Below are 26,815 nucleotides of genomic sequence, written 5' to 3' on the forward strand. Positions count from 1 at the left end.
CCATTCCTGACAAATGAATGTCTAATCCAGGGGTGTCAAACTCAATTTCATTGAGGGCCGCATCAGCATTGTGGTTGCCCTTGGGGGGCCGGGTGGGTATGGCCAGGGTGGGCGTGGCGAGAGTGTGTATGGCCTACTGGGTGGGCGTGGCCAGCTCTACATCTTCACATCAAGGGTGCCTATGGGGGCCTGGGCAGGAGTGGGACAGATCTGAGGGTCTCTGGTGGAAGGAGGGTCTCTGGGCCAGGGCCAAGGCAGTGGGGGCCGTTCCCTCATTGTTTCCAGGATGGCTTCGTGGGCCACATGAAACCACTTCGCGGGCCGGATCCGGCCCCCGGGCCTTGTGTTTGACATGTCTGGTCTAATCTATTCTTGAGTAGAAGCAGATATCCTTACCAAATAAAACTATTTTTCAGTAGCAGTTACCATGTGCTTCTGTGTCAGAACCCATCGTTTTCTCTTATACTTAGGTATTTGTGGAGTCCTTGGTCTTCTCTGAGCTTGTACAACATTACACAACTAGGTAACATCATCATGATGGATAATGAAATCTTTGTCAGAAAACAACCAAGAAAGGATAATATTTGTGGCTCAGGGTTGAAATGAGACATCCTTGGTGCTCTCTGAGATTGGTTTTTTTTAAGATGTTTCATTATCCAAACTAGGTACCATCATTCAGTGCTAGTGACAACTATGCTCAGAGAGAACCAATGACCCAACAGTTCAACCCTGAGCTACAAATATTCTCTTCTATTGTTACTTGTCTTTTTTTTAAAAAAATAGTTAGTATCTTTTTACTTCATAGAGATAGTACCATAACATACTAACTAAGCCATTGTTTTCATTTACATAGCATCCCTACACAAAGGAGTGGCTTTTTAATGTGGTTCTGCCAAAGAATTTAGTAAACCTTCAGGGTTTATACCGTGCCTTAATACAGCTCAATCCAACCAAATTCTGGTTTTGTATTATATACAAATGAAACCATTATGGTTTGTTAATAAGCCATGGATATTAGCGTTATGAAGGCAACTATTATTTGGCAGCTATTCAGTTTAATACATTCAGTCCGCATGATGGGACACTGTTTCTAGAAATGATATATGCATGCAGCAGAATTATATACTGTTTTTTTTTTCCTGGCCATCATAGATTTTTTTTTTAAAAAAAGCAGGTCGAACTGATATATTACAGGAGGAAGTAGTGGAGTGCTTTTCCCTAGTCTATTTGTTTTCAATGCAAAGAGTGTTAATTGGAAAAAAGCATTTAACTTGAGATTTCTGCCTTTGCAGTCTGAGTCAGCAAACCTAAAAGCTGGACTCCACTGCATGCTTACATCTCCTATTAGTAAATGTCTCCTCCATAAATATTGGAAAGGAATGGGGGAAACAAAAGAAGAATGATATTACATTGGCTAAGCTAGGCAGCAACGTTTTTATCCCCCCCCCCGATCCATTTTCACTCTTAAATTAACTGTGGAAAAATGATTTGATTCGTGACTACATTAGGAATCTACTCAACCAAAGCTCCTTTGTCACAAATTAAATAATAATCCCAAAGTCAAACATGATTTGTGAAATTAACATTTATCGAAGAAACAGTCCCCATGCTGCAACGCTGTCTTTGGCATCTGAAATATCAATCTTAATTCATAATATGCCTAAGAAACCAGGCCACCAGCACTGTAATTAAGATATGATGTTTGATGGAACGCTGATCAACTAACCTGAGACTAATTGTAAAGGGGAGAAAATTGTGCTGTGTTGTATTTGCTGGCAACATCAGCATCCCACTCTTAAACCTGAACTTTACAAAGTATGAAATTATTGACACAGAGCTTTTTACCCCTCCACAGTCATACTCCATTACTATATTATCCAAAACTCATTAATTGATTTATTACGTTTCCACATCACCAATCATACCAACTGGCTCTAATAGCAAGCAATGGCCTTTAATATAACATCGGTATCATTTTCTTTAAATTATCATCATCAATCAAATAGCAACATTTTTATACTTTGACAATAAATATCCTTCATCTTAAGGTTCTGGCATATGGCTGTCTGAGAAGCACTTTATTACTCTATCTTACAAAGAGATAAACTGAAATTTCAGCACCCCAAATCCTTAGATTTACACAAATATTATGCAAGTGGTATCAGGTCTAATATTTTTGAAGTGATTGATAGTTTGACCACAATGCATTTTTCAAACATAATTTGATTATTTATGGACTATGGTTTTTTTCACCTCTTGTTATGATTTCTTTTTTTACATACAAATTTTATTGATTTTCTGATATTACATTCACATATTTGAAAAGCAACGTGGTTCCTGGGTAGTAGTAATTCAATTGCATACAGATATCATTAGTACAGATTTCAGATTGCTACCATAAATATTTCCTCTCTTTTTCCTTTCATATATATTGTCTATTTGTAAATTAAAAGACAAGTTTTATCCTATCCATCACATAGAAAATAACTTTCTTACATATATCCATAGTTTTTAGTTTACACATATTCTAATTGTTTTAACATACAATCTTTTAGACAATCAATGACCTAATAGATTTTTCAATTTTAATTTCCACTAACATTTAGATTTAACGTTTGATATTTATCATTCCCAAGATTTTTAGTATACTCCCAATTCATCTATCACCATTCCTCACAAAATCTAATATTCAAAATACACATCCCATTTACTTAACTTCTCACCCTCTATGTCAACAAGGATACAATATGATATCCTTCCTTTTTGCTAATTTTCAGTTGTTTTTTTTAAGTAGTAATCAAAATTTCTTTTTATTTCAATATTTAACACTTCCTCTCTTCCTCTTTGTATGTGCTATCTCTTGCTTAAACTGATAATTTTCATTTTTAACATTCCATATAGACCTATTTATTACTTTCAACAACAAGTTTTTAGCTTATCTACATTATTCACCTTTACATGACCTTTATGAAGAAATCAATATTCAAATTAGCTATTAGTATTTATACTGCTAAATTTTAATGACCAATTTTTTTTTCTTTATCTCAGTTCATAACAATGTCTTATGTTCAACATACACATCTTATCTATTTAAGTACATTCTGTTTCAGATTTCAATAAGATGGTCGAAACTCCATTCTTCTTGAGTCTTATTCTAGCTTTTTTCCTTTGCCAAATCATCTTCCATGTCTTTCTTTAATTGGGTCATTGAACCAATCTCTTTGTAATATCATGTACTGTATATTAATTGATATTGGCAAAACCATCTGATCGCCATTTTTTTAGAGGACTTGTAGGTCTAGTGGGTCGTCTCTTTATTCTTCCATATAGACGTAGTTGTTCTGAATTGTTTGTCTTCTCATTCAACTGTTTTTTTTTTCTGGATCCTCTAGTTCCTTCTGAGTTGTATATAGAAACCTTTTCCTTTTTCCAGGTTGTCAATGTCTTTTCTGGATTTTCAAATATAAATATTTGTTTAATAGTAGATTCTTCTGTCATGGTACTTGAATGTTTCATTTTTTCTATTGTATTTTGTATAGATGGTTCTTTAATTGTGGTCAAAGTTTGGGCTTTCATATCTGGGCTGTCTTCTTGTTCCTTCACATAGCCTCTTAGTATTTGATTGGTTGCGGTAAGAATTTGGATTAGTGTTTTTAACATAGCAAGAGTTTGTTGATCTTCATCTATAAATAAATTTTGTTCCTGGTCTTCTTCCATGTGGTATTTTAAACTAAAGCCTTTACACTTAGAAAATCCAAAAGAAAGTTTTTTTTCTAGTTAGGGAACACAAAGCCTTTCACAGCTGTTGTTTCAAAGTTCTCAAGGTTATGTATCTTATCTATTTCCCTGGGCAGTTAAAGTTTCCCTCTGAGTCCCAAAGTTGTCTTAATCTTTTCAGTTTTTCTTTCTTTTTTTCATAAGAAAGAATCCAGATTTCCAACAGAAGTAGACAATGAACAATAGGAAATAAAAAGTCTTTCAATCCACATGCTTTGAGAAATAAAGTTCCAATTGGGAATCAGTTACTTTTTCAAAATTTAAAAAGCCCCTGGGTATTTAGTCACCACTCTTTTTGGAGGGAGGGCTGAAATCCCCCTTCCCTCACCTCTTGTTATGATTTCTATTGAGGATGTAAAGATATTCTTACCAAATCAGTAAGGAAAAAATCTCCTATCCCTTAAATCTAATCAGTGGGAACAAATGTCATATATGATAATAAATCCCAAAAAGGGCACTGTACATAGTGTCAGTCTAGTCTGTTTTGTGATTCTGGGGGGAAAAACACACAAGAAAGTATAGAAGTACCTTGATAATAAGCATATTTATTGTGGCATCAATCTTTGTAAAGTAAAGCACAATTAGTTACCAGCACTATCTAACATTGCCAGGGTGGCTCTGTAGCTGTTGTGTTGTACATGGATATGAGAAATCTCGATTCCAATCTGTGCTCAGTTGCTATGATACAGCATAATCTGCTTTATAGGGTCAATGTGACTGTATGGCTAATTATTACACATTTGAAAAAGACATGTTGCAAATCATATTGGTATGAGTGAAGCAGGTCTGTTCAAAGCAGTAAAGCAGTTCTGTCTAATGGAAGGTTTTAAAACAGCTTCAAAACCTTTCTGGGTGGTTATACATCCACTTCACTTAGCTGGTACACCCCCATGCTATTTGTTCATCCTGTATATACATTTGTGCAGCTAGCCAGAGAAAGTCTTCAAAGCAGCTGTGCCAAATTTCCATAGAAGACAGATATTTTGTTTTAAGAAAGGTCCCTTCTCTTACAAAAGACCTCTTTCAAATGCTTTGTGTAATCCTACTAATTAGATTCCAGATCAGACTTTTATGATGCAATTAACTTGCTCTATTCAAAGAACTTTATAAAGTCAGTAAAGCTATCTTCTGTTTTATTTTTTTCCCCTAGTGCTTCTTCTCTTATTTTTCTTACCATTAAAAAAATCCATTAAGAAATGAAGAGAAAACCCTCTCCCCCAATATTTGATAACATTCAGTGAGAAAGTGGGTAGAGTCTAGAAACCATGCAAGGTAGCAAGGTATCATACATAGAACATTAAACATGTATTTTAGTGTGTATTTTTTGGTGGTGGGGAGCTACAAGTCAGTTTTGGCTCCTGGTGACTGCCTAGGGCAGGGGTCAGCAACCTGAAACAGTGAAAGAGCCACTCGGAACCGGTTCCCTCACAAAAGGAAAAACTGGGAGCCGCAAAAAATGTGTGCGCATGCGCGTACATGTGCGCATGCGCAGAACAGGGTTTGACTGAAGAGTGGAGCCAAGGCAAGATATGCACCTACCCTGCATATTTGAATTGATTGGTTGAACTTTTTAGTCCCACTTTTTTGGGGGGGACTGCACATGGCAGAGGACTGGGAGCCGCAGGAGACGGCTGAAAGAGCCGCATGTAGCTCCGGAGCCACAGGTTGCAGACCTGTGGCCTAGGGCAGGGGTAGGCAAACTTGTCTCTTTTATGACTCGTGGACTTCAACTCCCAGAATTCCTGAGCCAGCCATGCTCAGGAATTCTGGGCGTTGAAGTCCACGAGTCATAAAAGAGACAAGGTTGCCTACCCCTGGTTTAGGGTAATCCCTGTAGTCTTTTTAGGAAGATTTCAGAAGTGACTTACCATTCCTTCCTTCCCAGGACTGAGAAAAAATGACTGGCCCAAAGTCACCCAGTTAGTTTCATGATTAGGGCACAGTCTCCTGTTTCTAGCCTGATGCCTTAACCAAACTGACTCTAATTCTGAACAGACATGCCTAAAGCTTCACTTTTAATGCAATATTCTGTATTAGGAACTGCACAACACAAATGTCAAAAGAACATTTCTCTTGCCCAAAGACTAGCACTCTTTAGCCAATTGCAATTTTCTCAATAAGATTAGGAAGGAATACATATATTTAGTTCTTAATTCTGACATTAGAAATGTTTTTTACTGGGTGACCATCCTCAACTTACAACAGTTTATTTAGTGACCATTCAAAGTTACAATGGCACTGAAAAAAGTGACTTATGACCATTTTTCACCCTTACAACCTTTGCAGCATCCCCATGGTCATGTGATCAAAATTCAGATTCTTGGCAACTGGTTCATATTTATGACGGTTGCAGCATCCCGGGGTCATGTGATCAACTTTTGCAACCTTCTGACAAGCATAGTCAATGGGGAAGCCAGATTCACTTAAGAACCATGTTACTAACTTAATAAATGCAATGTTTCACTTAACAACTATGGCAAGAAAAGTTGTAAAATGGGGCAAACTCATTTAACAAATGTTTCACTTACCAACATAAGTTTTGGGCTCAATTGTAACTCGAGGACTAAACTTTCTAGAGTTCAGTTACTCACATCCAGATTATGCATTTTAATTTTTACAGTACAGCAAATGTGAAATTGTCATAACTGTAATTAGTTATTGTATTTTGCTAATAGATACACTTAAAAACAATTCAGGAACAGTCATGTGTGTCTACATAAACAAAAAGGCTGAGAATATATTTTTATTCCTGGTATTTTTCCGGACTTACTTGAGGTAAGATGGGTGGCCTATAAATTGTATAAATAAATAAATAAAATTATTTTTTGCTGGTATTGCAGTTCATTGTTGAAAAGACTTTTGAGAAAGAGAGAAAGTCAGAATGATCTGCACCTTCTACAGTTAATTCTTTAATTTATGGATCAAGTTTGTTTAATAAGAGTTTATTATTCTAGTTGTGTATAGTTTATATGTGATCATTACTTCCATTCCACATTCTCCCCTTGGTTTAGCAATCTCATTTTCAAGGAGACATGATATTTTAAAAAGCTACCTATAGCACCGGATGAATTTGAATCTTGCTGATAATCTTGAATCTTTGTGATAATGTCAGAAACGTTTGTATTTTTTCTATTTTGAATACAAGAACATTGTATGTGTTCCAAATCAATAGGTGATGCTGGTAATGAGATTTCTAAGAGAAAGTTAGCTTAAAGCTCCAGCCGAAGAAATCAGTGATCTCCCTAGGTTGAAAGGCAGAGAGAAGGGGAACACAAATTGTGATAGCATTCCATTCCTCTTGAAGATTGCCAGTGTAGTTAAATAAATAAATAGTAATGAACAAAATATAATACTTCAAAACAAGACCTCTCTAAAACCTATAAAGCTATTAATGTGATATTAATAGCTATTAAAACATAAACAATTAAGATATCATGGTCCAGTAAGAAGATCAATCTTGAACTTCATTCCTAGTTTGGGAGTGGTAGAAGTCTCATCTAAAACTGGTGCACTGGCTTTGCCTTAACTACATCCCTTCGGATTACTATGACCTTCTTTGTAGGGAGGAACTGATTTTGAATAGGATTCAGAAATTTCAGTGAGTTCAGAATAGTGCTGTTAAAATACTGACTGGGAATGACTGCAGGGAATATGTAAAATCTCTTGTTAAAATAACTCCACCGCCAATTATCTATGGCAGGGGACATAAGACATTATAACCTATGTCATACACGTAGGCAATTTGAAAAGCTATATTCTTCTTTACAAGTCTCTTGAGGCTTTTGATATTCTGCCTGGTGAGCTTCGTATGTATGTATGTATGTATGCATGTGTGTGTTTGTGTGTGTGTGTGTGTGTGTGTGTGTATATATATGTGTGTGTGTGTGTGTGTGTGTGTGTGTGTGTGTGTGAATGTAAGACAGATATTCTTCAAGCTACTTCATCTGCTGAGATGAGTTGCACTGTTAAATGGTTTTTATATTTACATTTTAATTCTGCCTTATTTATCTTTAATTAAAATTTTGTTTCTCATTTCACCTTTATAAACTGTAAGACGTGGTAATAAAACATAAGTATCTTAATACATTTTATATATCTGGCAATAGTCGCAATTCTTTCGTTTGTTGCTAGTAGACGTGGGAAACTCTGTACCGTATATACTTGAGTATAAGCCGAATTTTTCAGCCCACTTTTTGGGCTGAAAAAATCCACTTCGGCTTATACTCCAGTCAACAAAAAAAAAGAACTTACCGAGGACTTGCGCGCGGCCGAGCTACTTTGCCTGATGCTGCTGGGGTCGCCCGGGTGCCTCTGCTCGCCCTCAGCAGCACCTGGCCCGGAATCACATGCGAAACAAGCCCGGCAGAGGAGCCGGAGCGGCGAGCAGAGGCGCCCGGCCCAGATCCTGCAAGGCCCGGCCGAGACACGCCCCCAGCAGCGGAGCTGCTCCGGCTCCTCTGCCGGGCTTGTTTTGCATGTGAGCTACTTTGCCTGATGCTGAGAAGACCCGCTTGGGCACTCGGGTTGCTGTCAGTCTCCGCAGGCCCTTCTCGTTTCCAGGAACGTCAAGCGCGCTTGGCTCTCCACCCCCATGGCAGGGCAGGGCAGGGCAGAGACTTGCTCGCCCTTCTGACGGCCCTGAAGAGAAACGAAGGGCTTGCAAACTCCCCGCGAGAAGCTGGGCGAAGTGCGCGGCTGGGCGAGTGTGTGCCTGCGCGCGTATTTACGAAAGAAACGCTCCGAGAGTTCTTCTTTCTCCGCCCCCTTGGGGGGAACTCTAGCGACTGCTGTAGCCGCGCTTCTCTTCTCGGCTCCAAAAATAGGGATTTCTACTCTCTCTCTCTCTCCCCTCCCCACCCCGCATTCTCCTGCCTCTTCGATTGCGACAATAAAAGGGCGAAGGGTGCGCTGGTTTCTTCCTCCCCCCCTCCCCTCCCCTCCCCGATTGTCAGGTGAGGCAGCTGGAGGTCTGGCCGGGAGATTGTAGCAGTTTTGAAACGCCGCGGCTTGAAACGCCCGATCAGCTGATTTTCGGGTGGAAGAGCCGCGGCTTGCATCTGTTTGCATCTGCCTGAATTAGACCGAAACGGCCTGAATTTGACCAGAGTTGCTTTGTAATGGCTGGAGGAACTGCAGAGGAGGTCTTGCTGGGAGATTGTGGCCGTTTTGAAACGCCGCGGCTTGAAACGCCCGATCAGCTGATTTTCGGGTGGAAGAGCCGCGGCTTGCATCTGTTTGCATCTGCCTGAATTAGACCGAAACGGCCTGAATTTGACCAGAGTTGCTTTGTAATGGCTGGAGGAACTGCAGAGGAGGTCTTGCTGGGAGATTGTGGCCGTTTTGAAACGCCGCGGCTTGAAACGCCCGATCAGCTGATTTTCGGGGCGGAAAGAGCCACGGCTTGAATCTGCTTGTATTTGTTTGAACTTAACCAGAAACGGCTCGTAATGGCTGGAGGAACTGCGGAGGGAGTGAATGCTCTTCTTTCTCCGCCCCCTTGGGGGGAACTCTAGCGACTGCTGTAGCCGCGCTTCTCTTCTCGGCTCCGAAAATAGGGATTTCTACTCTCTCTCTCTCTCTCTCTCCCCTCCCCACCCCGCATTCTCCTGCCTCTTCGATTGCGACAATAAAAGGGCGAAGGGTGCGCTGGTTTCTTCCTCCCCCCCTCCCCTCCCCTCCCCGATTGTCAGGTGAGGCAGCTGGAGGTCTGGCCGGGAGATTGTAGCAGTTTTGAAACGCCGCGGCTTGAAACGCCTGATCAGCTGATTTTCGGGTGGAAGAGCCGCGGCTTGCATCTGTTTGCATCTGCCTGAATTAGACCGAAACGGCCTGAATTTGACCAGAGTTGCTTTGTAATGGCTGGAGGAACTGCAGAGGAGGTCTTCCTGGGAGATTGTGGCCGTTTTGAAACGCCGCGGCTTGAAACGCCCGATCAGCTGATTTTCGGGGCGGAAAGAGCCACGGCTTGAATCTGCTTGTATTTGTTTGAACTTAACCAGAAACGGCTCGTAATGGCTGGAGGAACTGCGGAGGGAGTGAATGCTCCAGCCTGGAATATTTGGAAAGGCTGGGGGAACCGGATGAACTGCAGCTTAAGCGACTGTTGCCGGAGGAGCCATGGCTTGAAACGCCCCAGTTTTGGGGCAGCATTTGCTTGTTCCCTCCCTCCCTCCCTCCCTCCCCTTTCCCTCCTCTCTAAATCCTTCCTTCCTTCCTTCCTTCCTTCCTCCCTCCCTCCCTCCCTCCCCTTTCCCTCCTCTCTAAATCCTTCCTTCCTTCCTTCCTTCCTTCCTTCCTTCCTTCCTTCCTTCCTTCCTTCCTTCCTTCCCCAGCCCTAATCCGGAAAGTGGAAGGAAAGAAGAGTAAAGGCTGGGCGGAGGAGGAGGGGAAGTTTAAAAAGGGGGCGCCGTTCCCTTTAAAAAGCCGCCCGCCACGCCGCGCTCCCTCGCAGCACTCGCGGCGGCTGGCTTCTTGGCTCCCGGTCTCCCCCAGGCTTCCCGGCTGTGATTGGCGAGCGAGCCTCCCGAGCTCCGGCGGCCGTGACATCAGCAGAAGCGGAGCAAGCAAAAGCGAAGGGGGAAGGAAGTTCACCAGCAGCACCTCGAGCCCGCTCCGAGCGCTGGCGGATGCGGAGCCGAAAGAGAAGCAGCATCTCTGCGCGCCCGGGCTGCTGGGGTGAAGTTGCAGCCGCCGCACCAACCAGCCGAGGAGAAGCAAGAGAAGGAAGTTGCCGCCGCTGCCCAGGCTGGGTTTCCTTGAAGGCTGCTGTTTGCACCCGGGAAGGAAAGTGCAGGATGGGTGGCTGTAAATAGGAGCCCTTCGCCTTCTCGGGGATGGCAGCGGCGAAGAAACGTTGAATGCCGGGCTAGCTCGCCACTTTGCCCTTTTTCCTGCACTTTCCTTCCCGGGTGCAAACAGCAGCCTTCAAGGAAACCCAGCCTGGGCAGCGGCGGCGACTTCCTTCTCTTGCTTCTCCTCGGCTGGTTGGTGCGGCGGCTGCAACTTCACCCCAGCAGCCCGGGCGCGCAGAGATGCTGCTTCTCTTTCGGCTCCGCGTCCGCCAGCGCTCGGAGCGGGCTCGAGGTGCTGCTGGTGAACTTCCTTCCCCCTTCGCTTTTGCTTGCTCCGCTTCTGCTGATGTCACGGCCGCCGGAGCTCGGGAGGCTCGCTCGCCAATCACAGCCGGGAAGCCTGGGGGAGACCGGGAGCCAAGAAGCCAGCCGCCGCGAGTGCTGCGAGGGAGCGCGGCGTGGCGGGCGGCTTTTTAAAGGGAACGGCGCCCCCTTTTTAAACTTCCCCTCCTCCTCCGCCCAGCCTTTACTCTTCTTTCCTTCCACTTTCCGGATTAGGGCTGGGGAAGGAAGGAAGGAAGGAAGGAAGGAAGGAAGGAAGGAAGGAAGGAAGGAAGGAAGGATTTAGAGAGGAGGGAAAGGGGAGGGAGGGAGGGAGGAAGGAAGGAAGGAAGGAAGGAAGGATTTAGAGAGGAGGGAAAGGGGAGGGAGGGAGGGAGGGAGGGAACAAGCAAATGCTGCCCCAAAACTGGGGCGTTTCAAGCCATGGCTCCTCCGGCAACAGTCGCTTAAGCTGCAGTTCATCCGGTTCCCCCAGCCTTTCCAAATATTCCAGGCTGGAGCATTCACTCCCTCCGCAGTTCCTCCAGCCATTACGAGCCGTTTCTGGTTAAGTTCAAACAAATACAAGCAGATTCAAGCCGTGGCTCTTTCCGCCCCGAAAATCAGCTGATCGGGCGTTTCAAGCCGCGGCGTTTCAAAACGGCCACAATCTCCCAGGAAGACCTCCTCTGCAGTTCCTCCAGCCATTACAAAGCAACTCTGGTCAAATTCAGGCCGTTTCGGTCTAATTCAGGCAGATGCAAACAGATGCAAGCCGCGGCTCTTCCACCCGAAAATCAGCTGATCAGGCGTTTCAAGCCGCGGCGTTTCAAAACTGCTACAATCTCCCGGCCAGACCTCCAGCTGCCTCACCTGACAATCGGGGAGGGGAGGGGAGGGGGGGAGGAAGAAACCAGCGCACCCTTCGCCCTTTTATTGTCGCAATCGAAGAGGCAGGAGAATGCGGGGTGGGGAGGGGAGAGAGAGAGAGAGAGAGAGTAGAAATCCCTATTTTTGGAGCCGAGAAGAGAAGCGCGGCTACAGCAGTCGCTAGAGTTCCCCCCAAGGGGGCGGAGAAAGAAGAACTCTCGGAGCGTTTCTTTCGTAAATACGCGCGCAGGCACACACTCGCCCAGCCGCGCGCTTCGCCCAGCTTCTCGCGGGGAGTTTGCAAGCCCTTCGTTTCTCTTCAGGGCCGTCAGAAGGGCGAGCAAGTCTCTGCCCTGCCCTGCCCTGCCGTGGGGGTGGAGAGCCAAGCGCGCTTGACGTTCCTGGAAACGAGAAGGGCCTGCGGAGACTGACAGCAACCCGAGTGCCCAAGCGGGTCTTCTCAGCATCAGGCAAAGTAGCTCACATGCAAAACAAGCCCGGCAGAGGAGCCGGAGCAGCTCCGCTGCTGGGGGCGTGTCTCGGCCGGGCCTTGCAGGATCTGGGCCGGGTGCCTCTGCTCGCCTCCGGCTCCTCTGCCGGGCTTGTTTCGCGTGCGAGCTACTTTTCCGGCCGCTGCTGAGGGAAGATCTCTGGAGAGGAGCATAAGGTGAGCTGCTGCATTTCCCAGCCTCGGCTTATACTCGAGTCACCAACTTTTTCCATTTTTTGGGGGTAAAATTAGGGGTCTCGGCTTATATTCGAGTCGGCTTATACTCAAGTATATACGGTAATTCAAATTGCCCTAAGAAAATGACAGTGGATATATTCATTAGTCCTGTGAAGTCAGTAAAATAAATAGAGTCAGTAAAAATAAATAAACAAAACATCAATATGTGGGGGAAGGAACCAAAAAAGTCTTAAATCTTAAATGACCTTTGATTATAATACTTCTTTTAGCTTTGAGAAATATACTCCCTTTCAAACTCCAGAGCAGATCTTCCCAGCTCGATGCCTTCATAAATATATATTATAACTTTCATCTAAAAGCTACCAACAAGGGAATTCTGCTTTAGAGGAATGTAAAGAACAAGAAGAGTTCTATTAATTTATCATTTGTGGAATTGACAGATTTGAAGCTGAGTGACAAGTTTCAACTGTTAATACATCCATGGGTTCACTGAGTGATACTGAAAGAGTTATTCACTAGTCTGTTTCTGTTGATTTGACTGGCCTACTCCAGCCACTAAGATGCTCCATGGTCTCCCACTCCCAATGTACTATATTATTCTCACTGCTTTAAAAAAAAAAAAAAAAGGTGCCGGAACTCAGACGTGCTGTCACTGGGAGCAATGCCGGTGTCTTGCTACGGTGTCGCCGCCCATCCTTTGCACCACCACCCCTGCGGTTCGGAGCCACATGCCATGGGGATTCCCCTCCCCACAGTCACTGTGGGGATTCCCCTCCCTGCAGTTGCCACACCGCGACCCGTGCTGAGCCCCTACCCGGAGCTGCTCGGAACCCCGACCCAGAGCTGTATTCCTTGTGGCAGTGGTCTCCAGCACCAAACAGCCTCTTTCCAACCACATCCAGAAAAATTTGTAACAAACATTGGAATTCTCAAGGCCATGTTTGGTATTTCTCAGCAATCTGTTACTGGAAGGAAAAAACAACCCCTGCTGCGTACCTGATCCCAGAGGAGCATTTGCATGTATGCAGGTATCCTTAGGGTGCCATAGTTATGGATGAGAAATATTGGTTGCAACGTTGGCATTTCTGGATGTAATACAGATATTTTGGACTTATTTTTGTTTCTTTGCATGTTTGATATTTTTAAAAAGGCATATGCTACTGACTACACTTATGCACATATGTAACATCTTTTGAAAGATTGTGACTAAACAAAATTTTAATGTACAGATAATACCACCAGAAATTATTTTAGCCTTTTAAATAAATGTTGTTATTGATGTTAAGCTCACCATGGAAAACATCATATATTGTTATGTATATACTAGGTTAATTATTTAAAGACTGAAGTGCAACATAACTAGATTCTCAATAATCTATTTTTCAAAACACACAACAGTCCAAACAAGTAAAAGTAAAGTCCAAATTAAGAATATTTCATTCTTAAGAATTGTTTAATTTAAAGTGGTTTAGTTGTAATAGATGGTTATAGATACAAATAGTTTTCAAGAGTGTACAAAAGATACTATTTTTTTCTAGAATCAGCTAAATTAGACATATTACATTGAGAAAAATGTTTCACTTCCTTCCTATTACCTTTATTGATTTCATTGCAGAGATGTTAACATAGGAAATAGATTATTTTGTTATCTAATTTTACCTTCCAAAAGACAGAAGCAGATGAAAAATGTGAGGTTCTTTCCTGTTGACTTTTTTGAATTAGCTGTTTTAGATTCTAAAAGTTTAGTTCCTAAAGAAGTAACCTTGTAATTAATTTTAATGTCCTCCTCTAGTGCAGGGTAGGCAACCTTGGCTCTTTTATGACTCAAGGACTTCAACACCCAGAATTCCTAAGCCAACATGGCTCAGCTTGGAAACCTCTCTCTTTCCCCTCAGCATGGCTGGCTCAGGATTTCTGGGAGTTGAAGTCCACAAGTCATTAAAAAAGAGCCAAGATTGCCTACTCCTAAAGCCAATAAAGGGAGCTTTTTTTTAAAAAAAAAAAGGTGCCGGAATGCCGTTCTGAGTGTTCTATGAGAAAAAAAGCCCTGATTATTCTTCAATATGTTACAAGCCACCCAAAGTCACTGTGTATGAGTTGGTCTGCCATATAAATTTGTTTAATAATAAATAAATAAATAAATAAATAAATAAATAAATAAATGTCAATGAATAATACCTACAAATATTTTTTATTTTCATAAACGTCATGCAGCTTTAAAACGTGGGGATGTTCTATCAACTTCAAGATGGCTATTTCCCGTTCCACCTAGAAGAGAAAAGAAGGGTACAAGAGATTAAAATCTATGTCTTAGAGTATATTGCAATGTTCTGTCTACCATCTTCCACTAGTTCAGTAATAAAATAATGGTGAAAAATAGATATTCAGGAAACGTGACCAGTTGACAGTAAAACTAATGCTATTTGCTTATTTTCTATTAAAATTATGTTAATGTTCATTCAAATGCACATAGGGTTTAGTCATATAACAAAAACAATGGAGTCTTAAAGCGCCTTGGCACAAATATACGGTATATGGTATAAGCTTTCAGGGACTAAATCTTGTAAATTGCAGGAAATGGTATTATTAATTAGCAATAAAGTATATATAGAGAGATGTAGAGAATAACAATATACAAGTACAATAATTGTATCATATTTACAGAAATAATTATGATTCCCATGGTAAGTGTTCTTTCAGTAACCACCACGTTTCTAGAAATTCAAAGATTTAGAGCACTGAGTCTGTTTTACATAATGATGTAAAGTATAAATGCTTCATGAACTGCTAGCCTCACAGTTTCCCTGGATATTCTGTGATACCTTAACAGAATTTAAAGCACTATTCAGTGGAGAATAGTCTGAGGCCATAACTGAGATTGAAATTTTGCATTTTTAACTAATTCTGAATTCTATAACTCTCATTTCTTATTGTCAGAGAATATTTTAAAAATGCAAATTATAAACCATAACTAGAAGCTTCACATTGTCTTTTTTCCCATGCAAAGAAAGTACATGCATGTCTAAGGTTATCTAAGCTTATATATAAATCAACAAAAAAACCTACAGATTCAATACCAGAATCCTCAAAAATTTAACATTCTTTAATGCATGAGGCACAAAACAGTCCCTAGAATACTGTATTACATCTCAAATACTACACGATATGTGGACTATTCCTAAAATAGGATACCTTGTTAAATAATCTGTAATTTTATGAATGAACTCCTTTTGGGTTCATTTAATTTGAACAAACATTATTTTCTTCATTACTGAGTGTTCTTCATATTAAAACCAAGTCATGAATGGTAGATATTACAGAATAAATTAATAGATGAATAATGGAGGGTTAATAAACTGTCCTGGAGATGGAATTTGAAAAAAAATACATGTGCCAGGCTATGTCAAGAAGCAAGAAATTCCAATGAAAGATATGGAGAATTTTTGAGAAGATTTATCTAATATTGTTGTAATACCTATATTTATGGAAGGGAAAAAATGAGTATCTGTCAGACCTTGATAAATGATTATGGCATTGAAATAACCATCTGTAGTAGCCCTTTGGGGTAAGACCCAGTCAAGAAGCAAACACTACAAGAAATACTATAACTAGAATTTGATATAAATGACAGTCTCTTGAAAGCCTGAAAGTGTTGTCTTTACCTCCCTCTCATATCAAAAAGAATCAAAGCAAGATAATGTTAACTTTCTTTGTCTCACCCTCCTGAGCTTTACCTGGGCTAAGTTCATGTTTTCTCAATGGCTGCCATATGTTTTCTTCAAGGCAATCTCATTACACCTCTACATCAATGAAGATGAGGTACTTTAATAACACTGCAAATAAGAGAGATCTGGGGGTGGAGGGGGAAGAGGTTCAAAGCCCCATCTTCCACTCCATCAAGGTTCATTTCAAAAACTACTTCCCAAGATTCTTTTTTTTCCCTTTGGCCAATGACAAGGAGAACTGCTTGGAATGTACATTCTGAATTAGGGTGAGATGCTTACATTGCTCAAATAAAACTTTTAAAATATACTGATAGTCCCCTGGGATTGCTGGATGGCGTTTGCTGTTGTTGTTCTGTTTATATATAAAATATTTTTTTTTAATTCTACAGCAGAGGGCAAGCCTCTCGTGGCATAGATACCAGAATTCTAAACAAAAACAGTAATATAATAATATACTTTTGGCAATTTCCCCTGCTGAATAAGGTGCTCTACATTAATTCTGCATTGCCACTTTCAGTGTTACATAACTGGAGCAACTGAGGATGGTTGGTACACTTATATAAGGAGGAACCACTAATGCTTTAATCAGAGCCTGATGAATGGAGAAGTAAGGCTATACAAATGAACAACAAACTATTAAAGTCAGCAGACTAATGCAGAATTAGAAAAAAATACATGAACTCTGAATCCAACTAATGCTCTTGCTAATCTGGGTTTTTTTCCCCATACAGTTTTCTGTATCAGGGCAACCTGCATGAAGCTAGAGGCACTAAAACGGATTGGATAGCATTTGGTCAAAAAAGTTGTATTCAGTAGCCAAACAGAAGAATTTGGTTGAACTCTGTACATTGTATTCCTATGATTAAAACCCAAGTAATTTATTCTGGTGATACAAACCTATTTATTCATTTATTTGTATTTATAAAGTATTTGTAAAAAAATTCAATATATCACAATGTAGAACTCTAAAAACTTAGAAGCTATAACCTTCTAATCTAACAGATATACCCTGAGAGATTCTAAGGTGTGGCTACTTTGAACATTTTCCTTCCTCCCTCTCACATCCAACTCAGGACTGCACAGTCTTTTAATTTGGGCTTCTCTCTGGAATGCACTGCCTCCTTCCTGGGCAACTGTGATGCTGCTGAAAATTTCTCTCCCACTCCTTCTCCAAGTGCACATTTCATAACACTGTATTAATAGAAATATTCCAAACGATAAGATATGCTTGTTTTATCTGAAATAATTCTGTGAATAAAGTTAGAGTAAAGTTTGTCCTAATAGAGGAAAAGAATTATGCAGCTTTTAATTTGGATTTCTCAGATCCTAAATCAAAATTCTTGTTCTGACTTTTTGCCAATTGTATATTGTATATGATTTTGAATTCTTAATTGTTTTTTAAAATGTTTTAAATCCAAAGAAGAAGGTAAAACTCACCAAGTATCGAATCAAAAGCTCACTGTTGTGATTCTAAAAGTTTAGTTCCTAAAGAAGTAACCTTGTAAATAATTTTAATGTCCTCCTCTAGTGCAGGGTAGGCAACCTTGGCTCTTTTATGACTCAAGGACTTCAACACCCAGAATTCCTAAGCCAACATGGCTCAGCTTGGAAACCTCTCTCTTTCCCCTCAGCATGGCTGGCTCAGGATTTCTTCTTTAAATCCAAAGAAGAAGGTGAAACTCACCAAGTATCGAATCAAAAGCTCACTGTTGTGAAAGCCTCTAATATCCATAAAGTGGTTAAACTCAAATATTGAATGTGATTAGAAAGTGAGTATGAGTCCCTATTAAAAGCTCTGTCACTTCTGAGAACAAAGATGTCATCTCCATCAGCCCCTTGGCACTCAAACCCAATGGGAGACCTGTTATATGGTTTCCTTGTGAGGAGCTGCCATTTAGAGCATTGTTGGGTGGTCTCCTGTTCTCTCCTGCAGACAGCTTTCAAGGACTAGTCTATTCGCTGATCTTTCTTTTCAAAGCAGTCACTGTTTCTACCTCTTTAATCACCCATGACTCATACCAGAAGCCCAGATTGGGCTCACCCAAGTGGAATACCGGAGAGATTTGGAATGTTGGTTGCTTTTATTGTAAGATTTGAAAAACAAGTATATAATAATAAACTCATAGGAAATTATTGAAATAGAACCTTAACCCATACTAAGAGAGGATTGATGAAAGCTGCAAATGGACACTAGAGGGAACTAGAGAACCAGGCAGAAAAGAGTTAAAATGGTTAAGCTGGCTTTAACTTTTTCTTATCTTAAAGAATTTTTTAAAAATTGGACTGAGATATTAATAACTAATATCTCAGAAAGGATACAGAGTTCAATGGGAAAATTTTTATAAGATGAGAAAAGCTGAAAAAACCTGTTACTCCACATAGAGAACATTTTGTTGAACCAGGACTGAAAATATAACAATTTCTGGATTGCATAAAGATAAAAATTAGGGCAATAGGGAGAATAGGTTTTGTGGGGTTGTTTTTTTTGCAATTTTAAAAGAGGAATTTTGATGGAATTTGTTAGTTACAAAGTCACAACCTCATGGACAATGTTCTTCCAGGCCTTCCTGTCCTCTACTATCTTCTGGAGTACATTTAAGCTCACGCCTACTGCTTCAGTGATTCCATCCAGCCACCTCATTCTCTGTTGTCCCTTTCTTCTCTTGCCCTCAATCGTTCCCAGAATTAGGCTCTTTTCCAGTGAGTCCTTCCTTCTCATTAGGTGGCCAAAGTATTTGAGTTTCAGCTTCAGGATCTGGCCTTCTAAAGAGCAGTCAGGGCTGATCTCCTCTAGGACTGACCGGTTTGATCACCTTGCAGTCCAAGGGACTCACAGGAGTCTTCTCCAGCACCATAGTTCAAAGGCCTCAATTCTTTAGTGCTCAGCCTTTCTCATCATTACAAAGTCAGCTTAATTGCCCCCAACAATCTGGGTCCTCATTTTACCTACCTCGGAAGGAAGAAAGGCTGAGTCAACCTTGAGCCTGGTGGGATGCGAACCTGCACTAATTGCAGGCAGCTGGTGTTACTTAAGGAGGCATTAGCCCACTGCTCCACCAAGGCTGCTAGTATGCTGTCTAGATTTGCCATAGCTTTCCTCCCCAGGAACGTCTTTTAATTTCTTGGCTGCAGTCCCCATCTGCGGTGATCTTGGAGCCCAGGAAAATAAAATCTGTCACTACCTCCATTTCTTCCCCATCTATTTGCCAGGAATTGAGAGGGCCGGATGCCATGATCTTCATTTTCTTAATGTTGAGTTTCAAGCCCACTTTTGCACTCTCCTTCTTCACCCGCAACAAGAGGCTCTTTAGTTCTTCTTCACTTTCTGCCATTAGGGTGGTATCATCTGCATATCTTAGGTTGTTGATATTTTTCCAGGCAATCTTAATTCCAACTTTTGATTCATCTAGCCCTCCCTTTCTCATGATGTGTTCTGCATATACGTTAAATAGGCAGGGCGACAGTGTACAGCCTTGCCGGACTCCTTTCCCAATTTTGAACCAATCAGTGGTTCCGTGTCCAGTTCTCACTGTTGCTTCTTGACCCACATATAGGTTTCTCAAGAGACAAATAAGATGGTCTGGTACTCCCATCTCTTTAAGAACTTGCTAGAACTTGTTGTGATCCACACAATCAAAGGCTTTAGCATAGTCAATGAAGCAGAAATAGATGTTTTTCTGGAACTCCCTAGCTTTCTCCATGACCCAGCGTATGTTGGCAATTTGATCTCTAGTTCCTCTACCTCTTCGAAATCCTGCCTGTACTTCTGGTAGTTCTCGATGCAATATGTAAAACAGTGGCAAAGGGGAGGCCTCATTGCAGCTATCATTCAACCTCCATTGTTGATCTTGGACAAAATAAAGTGCTTCCTTGACTCTTTACCAATCATTTGGCATCTTGGATATCTTCCCAGCTTGGAAACAAATGACTTGGGTTAAAGGGGTATTTTCCTCCAACAGAGCATGTAATATTTAAAAATAAAAATAAAAGCAAACTAAAAAAGTTTTCTTCATGTGCATATTGGAAAGAAAAATCTTAGAGCATGACTGACAAAGGAATCTGGCTAATATTATAACCGAAACAACATTAGGATTTTTATTTTATTTTTGCCTCTCAGCATATTGAAGAATCATTACTTTTGGAAAGCCTCTCCTACTGATGGCTGTGGCAACATGTCAACCTTAAATGAGTGATGTGATGCTATAGTTCTTTCAGGGTACTTCTTAGTTACTGTCTGAAAGCCTGAGATGAATAGGCACACCAAAGCAAGATTTATGGCTTCAGTCACTTAAGAAGCCCCAGTTATAATATTGTAAAATTTATTTGCATGAGCAAAAAGAAAAACAGAAGATAAAAGTAATCAAAAATAATATCTCATGTTTTTAATTAAAATACTCCCCTTTTTTCATTACAATTTGAGTGTTTACAAATCAACAGCAAGATTCCTTCCTTTACTTCTAGTTTCATTTCCCCCTAATCCAAATATTTTATTACCTAAACTGTAAAGTGTTTTCATTTAAAAAATAACTTGTATTTCACTTCAGAGTTCCAACTTGAAATACCCTGTGTTTCTGAATTTTTCAGTTCCTCAGTAGTGTACAAATATACATATTAAAAACAAAGCATTTCCATACCAATAATGTACAAGTCTTGATCTTTACTCTGTACTTTAATCTGATAGTTGAATCCAAAACAGAAAATATGAAATATTACTCTCCAAGCAAAGCCTCTGGATGAAGAAATTCCACACAGATTTTACAAATTACTGAATCTAAGTATTTTGAATTTCAAGAAATTTTAAATAGTTTACTTATTGTACAGTCACACAACACAAATATTGAAAGGCACATTTTTCTTTAGCAGCTGAGAGTCATAGGGGAAAAGACAGCGTTATGCTGATATCATCAGAGGAAACCAGGTTGAAATGTTTATATTTTTCCATTTGGTGGAAATTGGCTGGATATGTTATTTTTTATTTTTTATTTTAATTCCATTTATATCCCGCCCTTCTCCGAAGACTCAGGGCGGCTTTACAAACTTAGCAGTAGCCTTCATTCTAATTAATATACTAATTAATATACTACTTAATTAATTAATTAATTAATTCTAATTAATATAGTTTCCCCCATGTATATCTCACCTAAACCCAGCTGAAAACTGCACTTTTTGATGCTTGGTAACCAATTTCCATTGGCATAATCTTTGGGGGCTCCAGAGATCACAAAAAAAAGAGCTTTGAACTGTTAATATTTAACGTTGTCTTTTTACAAACTGGGAAAGTACTGAAAACTCCTGTGCTTGGAGAGAAAAAAATCTGAATATGGGAAAGAGAGGAAGGGAGAGGAATTGGAACGATTATCTGGCTGATGCATGTCTGCTTGCTAATTCTGGAGAACAACTTCTCAATGGGATCAGATTGGGATTGGGTGTTTCTGGCAGAGGTCATTTCCCTGTGACTGTGGACTACAAAGAAAACTGACCTTGGTGGCATGTTACTGGTGAACTTATTGTTGAAAGGGAAACTCCAAAGTGGACTGCCTGTTTGGAAGTCCCTTAGAGATGCTTTTGGGCCAATGGCACAACTGTAAGCAAATGCAGTGTAATCCTTTCTCAGCTGTTTGGATTGATTGTTTTTCCACACACTATTTACCGTATTTTTCGGACCATAAGATGCACCTGACCATAAGACGCACCCAGTTTTTAGAGCAGGAAAACAAGAAAAAAGATATTCTGAACCAAATAGTACTAGGAAGGAAGGAGGGGAGAGAGAGAGAGAAGGAAGGAAGGAAGGAGGGAGGGAGGGAGGGAGGAAGGAAGAAAGAGAGATAGAAAGAAAGGAAAGAAAGAAAGAAAGAAAGAAAGAAAGAAAGAAAGAAAGAAAGAAAGAAAGAAAAAGAAAGGAGAGAGAGAGAAGGAAGGAAGGAAGAAGGAAGAAGGAAGAAAGAAAGGAGGGAGGATGGAGGGAGCAAGGAAGAGAGAAAGAAAGAAGGAAGGAAGCAAGGGAGAAGGAAGGAAGGAAGAGAGAAGGAAGGAAGGAAGAGAAGGAAGGAAGAAAGAAAGGAGGGAGGGAGGGAGGAGGAAAGAGAGAAAGAAAGAAAGAAAGGTAGGTACCGGTAGTTTCTTTTCCCTGAATAGGTTTTCTAAGATGCCGAAGCAATTTCAAACAATTAGCAGTATTATCTTGCAAATGGGAAATCACTTCCAATAAACTTCGCAGAGAAACCTGCAGGGACAACTCCTCATGGCTTTGCCTATGAGGTTTAGTTTAGCAAAAACTTTCTTTAGCAGCGAGATAAAAGAAAGAAAATGTGCGCGCGCAGGGAGGGGGAGGCAGTCAGAAGGCATGGCAGGCACGTCCGTATTTCCTCCCCTGCCGACTAATCACAGGGGCGGGGTGGAGAATTCCATGTCTTCATTCAATCATGTCTCTCCCATGGAGCTGATGGACTGCGCTGACTGAACGGGAGACAAGTGTTTTCGCTTACCTTCAGACCATAAGACACACCTCGTTTTTCCACCCACTTTTGGGAGGGGAAAAGTGCGTCTTATGGTCCGAAAAATACGGTATATCAGTCTTAACCAGTGCAAAGAATTCTATGTGGGACCATGCTTGAAAAGGATCTGGAAATTACAGCTGGTGCAAGATACAGAGGTACTCACTACTGAAAACTACACGGGGCGTTTGAGACTTGTCCTGAAAGATCTGTTTTGGTTGCCAGTTGTTTACTGAGTACGGTTAAGATATTTTGGTTATCTTTTAAAATCAGATCTTAATGGTTTAGGATCTGACTAGGTAAGGGACCATCTAACTGGCTGCTTCAAAGGCCTTGCTGAAGATAACCCTACTGCCAAATGCCAAAAAGACAGCTTCCTGAATTGCTCCTGGGCTGTGAAATACATTCCTCCAAAAGCCACATTTAGTCTAACTCTTTCAGTTTTAGAAAATTTCTAAATTGCTATTATCTCTTTTGCCAAACTTGTTACAGTAAATGATTTTTACCATTATTTTTGCATTAATTTTTGTTTGGGGGGCTAACTGCATTAGATATTATCTATTTAATCAATTTGTTAAGGTTCTGACTGGTGAACCCAACGAAGTAAGCACCGCTGAAACGATCCAATCTCTAATGCAAAACTTTATTGAGTACATCATTCTGGCACAGGTGAAAGGAAAACCAGCTCTAGTTAATTGGCACCTAGATCAGTATATTGAAACCACAGAAGTTTCCCTCCCCCTAATCATACAGGTCACATTATCCAATTAAGTATTAGACACTTGTTATGAGAGAATGTCTTTCGTTCTCAGTCAACATCTTTCGAGAGACCTTGGTTCTCACAGACTGGAAGCTTGATATCTGAAGTCTGCATTCCATTCACCCCTCCCCTCCACTCAAGTCTGTAGTCAAGCTAACAAGCAGTAATGGATGAAACAGAATAAGAATTCTTTGAAGCTTGATGCAATTTTCTATGGCTGCCCATCTTACACAAGGTGACACTGGGCGGTGTACATGTATATTTGCCTTCAGTCATAAAAGAAGTCTTTCCCACCAATTTTCTTCCCAACTGCTACCCAAGCTTGCTTCATAAAACAAAAAGTGACAAGCTTTACTTTTCCAATGATGACACAACCCTCAATTACTTAAACTAAGTACCTCAACCCCTGAATTGAGGTAGGGCCCCACTCCTGTGGCCTTCTGCAAGAGCATCAAGACCTGGCTCTGCAGTTGGCATGGTGGTCTAAGAGTAATATGCAATGATGGGAGTGGTTGGTGGCTTGAGGGAGATTCCTCCACTTTTTTACCTTTTAATTTTTAACTTTCTTTTAAATCTGTTTATAACAGGTTTTTTATTCTATTTTTTACACCACTGTATGTTTTTTTACTGTAACTGTCCAGAGTCACTTAGGTAATATGGGCAGTGTAAAAATGTGCTAAATAAAATATTAATTATTTGAAAATATGCCTTTCAAACCTTTTTTTCACATTCCCCAAGCTGGAGTGGAATTTGGGAAAATAAACACATTCCCTCTTAACTTGGACTTCTGGTTTTAAAGACAGCAATAATCCTTAAGCTGCCTTCAGGAAGGGACGCAGAATCATTGGTATGCTGTTAAACTGTGGCTGTCAGTGGTGAGTTTTTCAATTAGTGGCAGTCATTTACTTAATGGAATAAAATAAATCAAACACCACATGGGTGCTTAACAAACCACTACCCCAGGCAGCTTAAGTGTCTGAAATGTGAAACATTTCCAGTTGTCTCAGCTGAAACTCACAATGTCTACGGGAAAAGAGAGCTTTTAAGAATCAGATTAATCCTAGGGTCCTTCTGTATTGCTAAAGTTGGAGGGTTCTCTCCAGCCATCTTTGAACGACAGTAAATAATACCAGCATAAAATTTGCTGTGATCCCCACATAACCTTTATTGTGGCTGTTTCCTGTCATCTAGCCTCCACACTCCCACCCAAATTGAATAGGTAGCACACCCTGCCTAATGCTGTGAGGCTGTCCTTAGGCATTTTTTGAATAAGGGAAAAAACAACAACACCAATTTGACAACAGTACAGTCACAAGCTGAGTCAACAAGAAGAGCATATCTTGAGGACATGCTACTAGACATTGCCAAGGCATTTTGTGCCTTAGATGCAAGTATTATAAAAAGCCTTTAGTCTCCAGAAACCAGTTCTGAGTTATGCTTCTTGGTCATGCGTAACTGAATGGAATATTCAATACAGTCTGGAATAAAAGATGTTTAGAAACTCTATTAATAGCTGGAAAGTTACTTCAAGACACAAAATAAGCTTGTTTGAGTTTTATCTTGTCTTTATTTTTATAAATAATTCAAGGTGGTAAACATAGCTAATACTTCCTCCTCCTCCTCCTGTTTTCCTCACAACAACCTTGTAAGGTAAAATGGGCTGAGAAAAAATGTCTGGCCCAAGGTCACCCAGCTGGCTTTCATGTTAAGTCTCCTTGTTTCTAGCCTGGTATCTTAACCTCTAGACCAGAAGTGTCAAACTGCCGGCCCGTGGGCTGGTTGCATCATGCGGAGCCCGCACCCACCCTAGCTCTGGCGATGCAAAAAAAGTCACGATACATCGTCACACATCACGTGACGCAGCGAGTTTGACACCCGTGCTCTAGACCAAACTGGCTCTCAATGTTTTCTACTAATAGTGGTTTCCAAACACTCTCTATATGGTCATATTCAATCATTACAGTTATATTGGATTAAACAAAATAGCATTAAATCTCATGTGAGAATACAACTTTCATATAGCATAACATACATCATAAAAATCATTTTTAAGCATGTCTAGCAGTCAAAGAGGACTTTCAGAAACAATGTTTCTATTCCAGAATTGGCCAATGCTTTCCTGGTGACTTTTGATAAGTGAATGGTTTCTCTCTGAATTACATTCCATAATTGTGTGATAAAGTAGTTGGAAAAATTATTATAGTTATCCCCCTGGATTCTGTTACCTGGGGACAAGAGAAATGAGACTCAGCTCAAATTGCAAAAACAAGGTGAGTATAATAAATTTAAACTGTCTTTTGTCTTTGCTTCTTTCAAATGAAATGCCTACCTGGATTACAGTTATCCTGTATAAGTAAGTGAATTTAATACAAAAAGCCAGGAATCATGACAAGATCTCTATCCAGGTTGCTGTGAAAATAGATATAAAGCTGTTGCAACTCTTTTCCCATTCTATGGGAATTTTACAGAGAATTCACTTAATTGAGTAGTTCTACTCACAGCTTAAAAACAGCTGTGATTCCTCAATTATTTTTATTGCAGCAAATGTTTGCTTAAGAACATGATTTCACATTTCCAAGGAAACACCAGTGGCTGATAATTCAGGCTGTAGTAAACCACCAAGAATGACTTGCCTAAAAGAATAGAGGCAATGCATATATAAGCAAACCAGGACTGCTGCACTTCTAAATAAAGCTAAATAACTTAACTTTTAAAATATTGGATACCACAGTGAATTCTTCCTGTCTTTTGACAGCATTTAGAATCACTTTTATGTTTTCTTGCAGTAAGAAACTTACATATTGCTGTTTGTTCCAAGCTGTGAAGGGCAAAAGAAAGCAGAACCCTGCAGAGCTGACTTGCTTTCATCCAGATAAAATTACAACAGAACAAACCAAATCTCAAACTGTTAAGCCAAAGAGAAGCTCTAGAAGCCTGCAGTTAACAGAACTCATGAAGTCACAGCTGCATAATGTTAAAAAGACTAATGAAACTGCATCTGTACCTAAGTCCTTAACTCTAAGAATGTTCTCTATTTCAACTTCAGAACACTTTTTTTTCCACAAGAGGCTTCACTTTCTCAGGGTCTTGCGGAAGAACAGGGTAGAACAACGGCTAATAACCCTCTTTTACCGGTCTACTATAGAGAGCATCCTCTCGTATGGTATTGTGGTTTGGTATGCTGGTCTGACAGCCACGGATAGGAAAGTATTACAGAGGGTGGTGAGCACAGCACAAGGGCTGTCCCCTGACACCTCTGGATGACATCGCCAGGGCTCGCTGCCTTGGAAGAGTGAGGAAATTTTTCAGGGATGACTCACAACCCGGACGGTATCTCTTTACTCTACTACCATCCGGTAGGAGATATAGGAGTATAGCCAGCTGCACCA

The 26,815-nt window shown here is 40.7% G+C and overlaps 1 protein-coding gene across 2 annotated transcripts in view; it reads right to left on the reverse strand.

Moving 5' to 3' along the window:
- The window catches only part of BRSK2 (BR serine/threonine kinase 2), a gene marked incomplete at its 5' end in the record, with an annotated part of 480,261 nt that overhangs the window by 154,396 nt on the left and 299,050 nt on the right, over positions 1–26,815 (reverse strand). For both annotated transcript variants that reach the window (XM_083348467.1, XM_083348466.1), the window contains one exon: positions 14,630–14,715. In XM_083348467.1, the coding sequence (XP_083204593.1) occupies positions 14,630–14,715 (86 nt within the window). The remainder of the gene's footprint in view (positions 1–14,629; positions 14,716–26,815) is intronic.

The sequence above is a fragment of the Vipera ursinii genome, assembly GCF_947247035.1.
Source record: "Vipera ursinii genome assembly, chromosome: 1".
NCBI classification, from domain to species: Eukaryota; Metazoa; Chordata; class Lepidosauria; order Squamata; family Viperidae; genus Vipera; species Vipera ursinii.